Here is a 10,246-nt window from a genome sequence, read left to right as displayed (position 1 = left end):
ATATCCAATCATCGCCGACCGACCTACATGGCACGCCGACATTTGTGAGTTGCCCAATTCAACAGCTTCCGATGGCAATTGACCAGAACGATTATATCGACGTTTGACGTAAAGATTTAGAACTATATTTATAAAATTGAAAAGCTTAGGCTTGAATTGACATTCATATAAAAGATTTATGATTGACCAGATAATTTTCCCCAGATCACTATTACCAAGTTTACAATCGTTACTTCCTCAGTTGACCTCAATATCAAAACCCATTTATCGAAATGTAGAAATAACAATTATTTAGAGATTTTTGGCTTTTCCTCTTTTGATTTCATTCCCACATGCATTTGAACTGCAAAGCATGTGCACAGACACAGAGGCGTAGGAATAATTAGGCATTCTGAGACATCGAAAACGATTTGCTACAACCGACAAGCAAGAGACCAACTACCATTCCCTGTCGATTGTTACCTGTTCGTCAATTGTTACCTGTTCGGTTAAGATTCTTAAAAAGGAAACACGCCTTAGACAAAGCAGTACATACACACATTAGAAGCTTGCCAAGACTTGTCGATTTCACTCGTTCGGTACATGCCAATTACGATTGCATCGCTGCATACGTCAATGGCCATTCCGGAACAATGACTAGATGAACAAATTTATCAAGTCAGGGCTCCAAAACAATAAATGCAAAACGGTGGAATGCGTTCAAAGAGGATGGAACAATTTCCAGACCTAAAGCTTACAGTTTCAGTGTGTCTTATTCAGTTTCACATTGGAATACAACAAATTGGCTGCACAACTTCTTCAACCCATAATCAAAGAATCGGATACAGGACTCCGTCTGCCGACCGACAAGGAACGTATCAGTTTCATTCTCATCAACTTCAGGGAATCAAGTGTTCGCCAGGATGAGCATCGTCATCCTCAATGTACCATCAGTCCGACAAGGTAAAAATGATCCTCGGGGAAAAAGTTCTATGTAAATTTATGAGAAGATTCTTATTCAAAAAGACTAAGACAGCCGAAGTAAGACAACCTCAGAACAATTCCTCATTACTGTTGACATATTCTGCCGTTGAGAAGGAATAACAAAAATGGCTCGCCACACGAAACAGATTTCTTCGGGTTCAGTAGCCAAAGTTATGGTGTCATAAAGCCACCCAGTGCTATTTCAGGACATTGCTCAATTTCCCTCAAGTGAGATCAGGTTATTGCAGTTTAAGTGAGGCTAACCGAGGTGGCAAATGACTGAAGCAGAGTCAGGGCTTGCTCAGCAATTGCCCGATTCCTTGCTTGCCTCACCCACACTTGAACTATCTCGGCCGCTTGGCTTCCTTGTAGACCCTCCTCAAGAGCATTTGCTGCTTCGGCAAGTTTCCCTTCTGCCAAGTAGCTCTCAACTCTACTAATGATGGATTCGATCCCATCACCAGAATGGCCACCTTCTTTGATCTATAGCAAAGTGGAAGACATATTAAGCTTTTCAGTGAAATCTAATGTTGCATCCCAGTATTAAATAGAATTAACCTATCTTCCCAGTGGTAGCTAAAGTTTGCACATCCACCACATATTTCTTACTGTTATTGCATAATGTGTCTCTGGAGAAAATCACAGATAAAATAAGAACTAACAGGAGTTAAAAGTTAAAACTAGTTTTGATAGGATGGAGTTGAACTAATTTTGATAGAATGGAGTTTCACAAATAATCTACGCATTTATTAAAAAAGGAGCTAATAAATAGCCTAATTTTGTAATCAATCTCTTACAATAAAAACAAACATCATGCTGATTTGAAAACTAATTAAGGAAAATTGCCAAAATGTAGATTTTTTTTCCTCACCTTCAACCATGAAGCAACACGTGCTAAAGAATGAGCCAAGATGCCACCACCTCCAGGTGGAATAAGGCTAAAGTGTCGCAGCGTCCCTTTTAATGTGTCAAACTATTGGAAGCAGGGAGTTAAAAACAATTAGTAATTACCTTCATCAAACGAAGCAAATTCACCAGCATACTTGTATGCGAACACATTTGTGTCTCCATGTCTTGCATGATTTTATAAATCAATCTCCACACATCACCAGTATCCAAGTTCTCAACGGCTAAACATCATGTTGCTGGGTAAAAACTACAGCAAAAAAATTGAGTATATTTCTTCTCTTATGGTGGAAAAAAAGAAAATGCAAAACTATCCTTTCCACTTGCTGTTTGGATTAGTAACTGAGAAACAAAGCTATCTTAGAGCTTGGCAGCCCCAGCTGTAAGTATCGCAACACAGTTCAATCTGTGATTTGAATAATGATAATCCTTATGTCAAAGTCGAAACTTTAATTTGAGAACTATGTTTTGCTTTATATCTCACTTAAAAATCTTAAGAATAATCTTAGTAAGTAATCGGGGCAATTGAAAGAGACTTCACAGACCCAAAATGGTAAATCTCATACGCCAGAGAAACCACTGGTCACATTCTCTCAATAGAGAAGAGACCACCAAAGCAGAACCCTTATTTTTCTTCCCACTAGAAGCTATTCATTGAGTGGCGCCAGAATCATTATTGACGAAGCAAAGGGGTGGGCATCTCATGGGTAGAGCTGGTTTTATCATACTAGGAGTTGAACAAGGGAGAATAGAGAGGAGGGTGAGATTTTACTGAACAACCTATGATGCACAAGTTCCGTCAGTTCTACCAAGCAAAAGTGCCAAGGAAGAAACTACGTGCTGACTGAACAAAACGGTTTCAGCTGTGAGAAACAGAGTACCATATTTGCTGTTAAAAATTAAGAGAACTGGAAAGTTCAAGCATCTTAACATTGGAACTCTAACTGATCCCACTACCTATCATTATGCTCACTTCAACCAGCCTAACGGTGAATTTATTAAAAAAAAAAACACGTAGGGGATCCAACAAACATGGATGTATTTTTAGATTAAGTGGCCCCTCTAAGCAGAAGTAAGGACAGGTTATTAGCTTTTACACCAATGCAATCTTCTTAAAGAAAATTCACAAGAGGTTAGACAGTATTAAGTTCAGAAGAATTACAGCATTTATAAAATTTCTAAATCTTTATGGTAAGAGAAATATCTCACCTGATGGTTCAATTGCAGCACGGTATCAGTGCCATGGAAAATTGTTTCTTCCGGAAGAGATGATAAGACCAAATCCAAAACTGAATTTTTGTCTATACCTTCAAGATAAGTTTGCAAAGCTTCTATTTCTGCCTTAATAGGCAGCCCTTGGGAAAGAGCATCTTCCAGTGCAAGTGCTCCCTGGATGACAATACAGACATGCAGACATAAATATGTTTGCTAGAAAATTCAAAACCCAATCATTTGAAGCTGATATCCAAATCCAAAAGTACATAAAGGTTGGGAAAGAAAAAAAACTATGTGAGAGACAGACAAAAAGAACCATTACCAAAGCCAGCTTATGAACAGAATGACTCTGCCGAGCCTCTTCTGATCGAGCATAGAATGCCATGCATAAGGCATTTATCTACAAATCAAAATAGATATTCATCAACGTCATTTCATTTACATAAAATCAGTGCCTTTTAAGAATATTGCCTGGAAAGTAAGAATCTTGCATAATTTGTCCTAAGTTGCCCTCGAAATTTCTCTCATTCCCCTAACTTAGCGTAGAGGTTATTTAAGAATATACGAGTGCTTTCCAATGATTGTCCACTCAATTAATTACAATCCTTCTTCCACAGAAAACAACAAATACCTTCCAGTTTTCTGACACTCATCACACCTCACAGGCTAGTAATATCAAGTTGCTTCGGCATGTCCTGATTCCAGAAATTTGCGCAGGGAAAATTACCAGCATTTAGCTTTTCACCTATTGTATCAAGAAATGAGCCTGGCGATATATCTTAGTCCAAGAGCCAGACTCATCAATGCACTGTGCACAAATGATCCCTCATACCTAGCATGCCTTCTTTTATCACCCTGATGTGCACAAAACATCCTTTGACCAGAAGCTTTTCCAATGGAACATCTCTAGGTATTACCTAACATGTCGCTATATAAGAAAGTGTCCTTCAGTGTAATAGTGATGTTCTTTCTAAAGACTATACATCAAAGTTATGCCAAGCAAATGAAATGCAAATAACTTTCTCCAATATATGAAACAAAATACTCATACATGGAGATTCGCTTCTGCCATTTTCTCAATCTGAGCAGCCTTCTCACGTGCAATTACAGAAACCATTTCTGCTTTTGCCAATTCCTCAACTTGTTTCAGTTTCATTTCTGCTTCACTCTCCTGTAATATTTTAAACCAGCAATGTGAGTTCAACATTTGCCAATGCAGAAGTCAAAAAACAAAAAACAGATGAGAAGACTTCTAACAGGAAAAAGGCCAGTACACCTTTAGCTCCAGTTCCAGTTTGTGTTTCTCTTCCAACTTCTGCTGAAGAGCTGCCAAAGCAGCTACTGCTTTTGCCCTCTCTCTTTTCAATTCCTGCACAACCGGAGATTGCCACACCAGCAAAAGTGAGTCCTACGTACTGAAATGATTATACACTGCATGCACCCTCTCAAACTCACTTGCACTTGATCGATTTGATGAACCAAAATAAAACAAAATGAAATTAATTACTCAGTATTGCTGCTAAAAATATAGGAGTTCTACGAATTCCTGCAGAAGCTCAAAGAACTGAATTGAGAAATTTGGGACCACAAAAATTAGTATTATCTCATTTATAATTGAGGTTAATGTACACAAAACAGACAAATACAAAGAGATATGCCATTTTTTTCAATTCCCTAAGTAACTTTCATAATAAAGCAACAAGGGGGTTACCAACTGGTAATAGAAGCATCGCACCCAAGCAGGGCTGAATTTGTCTATGTCAAACTCCAGATAAGAATTAGGACAGAATAGGAGTGTAAAGGGTACTCTATTAACAAGTCTATGAATTAAACACCAGAACCCCAAGCAATTGCCACAAGTTGGCCGCCTGAGCTGCTGCAACTCGGTCTGTATACTCCAGTCTAAGTTGCAGCCACAGTGTTGTCAAGACCAAATTGCAGCCAAGACTTTGCCCTACCAGGTCCATGAGAGAGAGAATGGGGGGTGGTGAAGAGTAGGGAGAGTAACACATTCAGGCACAATCTATGTGCTCAACCAAATCACTGTCATGGTTGCTCAGGATTTAGCCCTGCTCAGATCGGTGACTTTGACAGTGACAATGGATGACAATTGTTGGTAACACCAGAGAAATGGTTAAAAAGCCAGCATTTACATTCAGTTTTTTCAATTTCTTTTGCCAGATAGGCAATGCCATTTCCAGCCCTTCAAGGCCACATTCTATACGTAGTATCTGGGCTTATCTGAGACTACTCAGTCTGAAAGTCATTACCCAAATGCTGAACAGAAAAAGGTTATCCAATCTGGCCTGTGATATACCGCTCACCAAGCATCATACTGATAAGACCCTAGGCCAAGACCTGATGCTACGCCTATATCAACAAGACAGAGTCAAAACACATAAACTTTACCTAGAAATGACAATTACAAGAGAAAAATTGCGTTAAAATCAGATCAGGGCCATAAAGCACCTTCCAGCCGTATATATTATCCCAAGAACCTCCTACCCCAAACTGCATCAGTGGCACCATCCTCCGGAAGGGCCACAATCAAAGTTATACCTGAAGCCGTCTAACCTGATTTGGAATCTTGTCGCAATTAATTGAACAATACTATCTTTGTATACTGCTCCTTTTACATGATAAAAAACATCTATTATCACAAGCACCTCATGCTTTATGTAAGCCAACCTCTTATTCCACAACTTCTCAAAAGTCTAAAGTCTGCATCCTCATGGCCACTACAGAAGTAAAGCACCTACCAAACAGATTTCAGTATAACCCAATACCTCATTAGTAAAAAGCTCCAGTATCCAGCTCACGTGAAGCAAAACCAATACCAGCTAGATTAATTTCCCAGAGCTCACAGTCTTCCACTAGCTCAGAAACTTGAGATTCCATCCTCCCAAAACTTCCCTATCTCAGACAAAAAATATATCACTTCAAAGATTCGAGAAAAAGCTCTCTCTACTTCATATGGCTAGAAAAACTATTTTGGCTGGTTTATACAACGCTCCTTCCAAACCAACTCATTTGTCTGCCATCTAGATATCCAGCAAAAATAAGGCCAATTCCTTTTACTTCTAGAATTTCAAGTAAGTTGTTTTATATCTAGTAAAATAAAATCTTAAATTACTACAGCTTGAACAGCGGCATGCAATCATGTTATTATCTAGTTTTGAAATACACATTCAAAATGGCTGACTCTGGAGAAAAAATCTCAGTGTTTATAATGGAGCCACCTAAATTTGATACATAAGGCCAAACCATTTGATGCCCATGCACCTGATCCTGATCGCTTTTGATGCATATTGACTAACTCTAAGCAATAAGAATACCACCTGACTGCTATCTCATCACCCATCTAACAGTCTTTTACGTGAATCGCTTGTCAAAGTTCCCAACACGTTGAATGAAGACCCACCTGAGGTTACTCCTCCTTTTTCTCCAGTTCATTCTCATTTAGATTACATAACATCTCTGAGCCCATCATCTATCTCAAATTGCAGAAAAAATAACAGAGAATCGGAGACCAATATGCATCCTCTTTCTACAGCAGCAAACCTGTAAACTCCAAATCATTCATGCTTCTATGCATGCTGGGTTCAATGAATTTGCATCTAGAATCTCTTATCAAAACCTTTTCCGCTTAGCTGATAACTACAGGCACCATTTCTGTAGATCCAAGACACATTCACACACTCAACCTCCTACCATTTAGGACAAGAAAATCCAGGAACATAAAGATCTCATCAGATGTAGTGAGCCATCAGTGAGACTGATATTACCTCACGATTCACAGACTTGAGGTTTGAACAGGGAACAAACTACTTCAAACAGTTGTACACTGACAAATCTATGTCTAGATGTTCATTTTAAGTGCACTTCCAGCCCCCCCCCGGCCCAAAAAAAAAAGGAAAATAATGAAGAATAAAACCCGCGTGACTTTGGAGAAAATTATTTGATAATTATTTTTCAAGTATGTAGATTCCTGATATTCCTGAAAACACTGCCTTATGCACTCCAAGATTTGACGAGCCTACAGAATCAACAAACTATATGAAGAGTAAAACACGGCAACAAGAACCACCTTATCTAGTAATGCAGCCTCTTCTGCATGCATAAGGTCTCTAGCAATTGCATCTTTCAATTCCTTTTCGTACTTCTCCTGAAGCACAGAAAAAACTTACTGATTCAATAGATTCATCAGTTCTTAAAAAGTTGAGCAAAATGAAGAATAAATAAGAACAAGAGAGGGTAATACTTATAATTCGTATTACAATTTCTATGCCTGTAAGGGGAAAAAAGGAGCACGACTAGGTGGTGACTAATTCATGTCCCTAATCACAGGGGTTTGTCCTTACCTTCATTTTTCTCTTTTCTTCAGTAAAATGACGAGCATCTAACTCAGCTTGTCTCTTTTCAGCCACGTGAATTGCTTGTAAGAAGTCAAGAATCAGTTTTCCATCTTTGGTCGCTACGCCATTATTGGACTCCTCGATTGCACTAGCAAAAGCCTTGAAGTCAAGGAACAAAGATAAGTCCACAGTCAACTTTCATAGAAAAGATTAGTTCACCATGAACTTCCATAAATATAACCTGGATTAGACAAAAGGACAATGCAAGTCATACAGTACCTCAATGTCAATGTCTCTATCAAGAGAAGCAGGAGATCTCTCTTCAGATTTATCCTTCAGATGATAAGATTCGAGAAGAGAACCTGATGTTTCAATAAATTGACCAGATGCATCCTGGAAAAAAACAAGGTAAAAGAAAGAGGAGTTCAATATTTATCAACTTCTATCCTTAAAGCAATAAAAAAGCAACTTCACAGTAAAATCCTTGGAACTTGGCTTTCTTAAAGTACATAACCAACATCATTAAACTGCAGGGAAGCACTGTCAGACAAGTTAGGCTTTCACAATGTCTTCAAGGCTTAAAACACCAGTTTGCAGCCAACTCCTTTCCACTCTCTCTCCCCCTAGATATACCACATTATACTCTGATGGCAGATGTGAATAACAGAAAAATTCCTATATACAAAGGGAAACATAGTTTAACCAAGGATATAAAGCACCACTTACTAGTAGTCATGTCATCTCAGTCTCTCAGCTTTCCGGGAATTACTATGAAAGCCGTAGAGAAGATAGGGTAGAAAGTACAAGCTAAGATGGCATCTAAATGAGAGAAATAGAATGAGCTATCCCCAATACTTCATGTAGCTACTACTAGAAGGATGAAAAGAACCACCAAAAGATAAAATTAGACAATATTCTATGTATAGCAGACACCATCACCAAACTAAAAACCTAGCAATCCATACAAAAGATAAATGCAACATATGAGGGAGTGCTTAGTGAGCAATGACAAGCACCTCATGTATCTCTTCTGCTACAAGATCCTGATGAGGCATTACTTTTGCCTCGCCGAGATCCCTAGCTGAAGTAACCTGGCTGGATACTTGCCCAACTTTAACTTCCTCATCTGGTAGCTTACTTCGGCTAGTCATCGGGCTTTGTGTATCAGGACTCCCTTCAGATGTTGTTGCAGAATCTGTGCTTTCAACATCGGAAACCACATCAGCTGTGGGCAAGTCTTTATGTTGGTTCAAGGCGTTACTCTCTCCAAGTGTGACTTCAGATTTATCTTGTGAGTCAGACTGAATATCAATCTTACTCTCATTTAAAGCATTGGATTGAGGGGCAACTGTCTGGATTTCATCCTTCTCCCCATCACCTGTTTGAGGACTCAAATCTTTAGGCACTTCACTACCAGTCAAAACTTTTTCCTCTTCGAAATGATGGACAGATTTTGCATCTTGAGAAGTTGTGTCCTGATTTTTCAGATCAAGACCAATCCTAGAGGTCTCGAGAGAATCATGTTTCTCTTTACCAAGCATCTGATCTAAGTAGCCAGATTGATAAGCCGCCATGACAGCAGCACTGACAGCAATACTTCCCAAAATGAACTTAGGTAATGAACTTCCAGGCTCAGGTGGCTTTCCTGGTTTCCCAGTCGATGCATTTTGTGGAGCAGCAGTTGAAAATTCCCTTCTTGAAGAAAGATATAAGGACCTCTGCTGAAATATCACCACCATAAATTAAGCACTGTAAATAGATGGCAATGGCCAACAAATATGATTCCTCACGTACTTGTCCAAAGCTCTCTTATGCCCAAAAAAGAAAAATAAAGATTTCTCACACACCATGAACAGGGAGAACAGGATGAATTGTGCAAAACCTGAGGATTTTAAGAAGTGGAGGTCTGTTCAATAGAGTCCCCATTATTTGCTGAATTAAAGTGAAAATTACTGAATTGTAATAATCTTCCAATATGCCAAATTTTTCACCTCCTAAAATCTAGTGGAAGGGGTCGATAATGTGGAAAGTTAGCTCACTACCATATCAATTATCAATCAATTCAACAATATTCAAAACGAAAACAAGATGACCTGCAACATTGACATCCCCAATCAAACTAAACATAAAAGCCAAAGGAAATGATATAACAAAAGTAGCTTCCAGGACCCCTCAACCCCACCCGAGTGCAAGTCACTGTGAGTGTAAATTCCAACAAAAAACGAGCTTATCTACCCAAAAGTACAAAGAACAGCAGAAATTCACGAAGCTCAATCAACAGCCACTGTAATACCTGACCAACGATTCGCCGCGGGATCCTTCTAACGGATTCGCGAGCAGGCAATTCCAGAATCGACCTGCAAATTCACCGTGAGCTCGAATTCAGCAATGTCGCCGCGAGTTCACCTCACCAGAACCTCAAGTGGCAACCACGTAAAAAAAAAAAAGCACGCGCTAGAAACCTCACAAAACGAACGACACGAGCTAACACATTCGCGCTGGAAGTTCAACATCAGCCCGTAATCTTCTCACACAGCAAAGCACCCAAAAGGAAAGGACAAAAATCCCGGAAAGAGCAAGAGCAACGCCAAGAACTCTCTCTCTCTCTCTCTCTCTCCGTTTCGGATAGTATCGTCAGAAATAGCCTCTTACCGGATCATCTCTTCAATTGGATCGTTTCATTCAGTTCGACAGCAGTGTTGTTCTTCGTCAATGGCGGATCGTTTCTTTTTTTTTTTTTGGTCGAATGGCGGATCGTTTCAGTCGCAGTAGAGAGAGGGGTTGATTCTCCGGGAAGTGGGCATTGT

General features: G+C 39.3%; 1 protein-coding gene across 3 annotated transcripts; it reads right to left on the bottom strand.

Annotated features, from left to right (window-relative positions):
* Positions 1-694: 694 nt before the first annotated feature.
* LOC115744055 (MICOS complex subunit MIC60) lies at positions 695-10,246 on the bottom strand. 3 transcript variants are annotated; one of them, XM_030679144.2, is made up of 13 exons: positions 10,192-10,246; positions 10,092-10,155; positions 9,733-9,796; positions 8,456-9,160; positions 7,719-7,832; positions 7,446-7,598; positions 7,172-7,249; positions 4,361-4,453; positions 4,136-4,255; positions 3,407-3,484; positions 3,079-3,258; positions 1,835-1,936; positions 695-1,446 (listed from the first exon to the last, which is right to left on the bottom strand). In XM_030679144.2, exons 2-13 carry the CDS (start codon positions 10,097-10,099, stop codon positions 1,213-1,215), a joined length of 1,929 nt encoding a protein of 642 aa, XP_030535004.1. In that variant the 5' UTR covers positions 10,100-10,155; positions 10,192-10,246; the 3' UTR covers positions 695-1,212. The 3 variants fall into 3 exon arrangements, with proteins under 3 accessions (XP_030535004.1, XP_048128195.1, XP_048128196.1); XM_048272238.1 differs by having other exon boundaries at positions 10,092-10,166; positions 10,201-10,245; XM_048272239.1 differs by having other exon boundaries at positions 8,456-9,157; positions 10,092-10,166; positions 10,201-10,245.

Source organism: Rhodamnia argentea, chromosome 11 (assembly GCF_020921035.1).
Source record: "Rhodamnia argentea isolate NSW1041297 chromosome 11, ASM2092103v1, whole genome shotgun sequence".
Lineage (NCBI taxonomy): Eukaryota > Viridiplantae > Streptophyta > Magnoliopsida > Myrtales > Myrtaceae > Rhodamnia > Rhodamnia argentea.
This window is presented reverse-complemented; position numbering and strand designations above follow the sequence as displayed.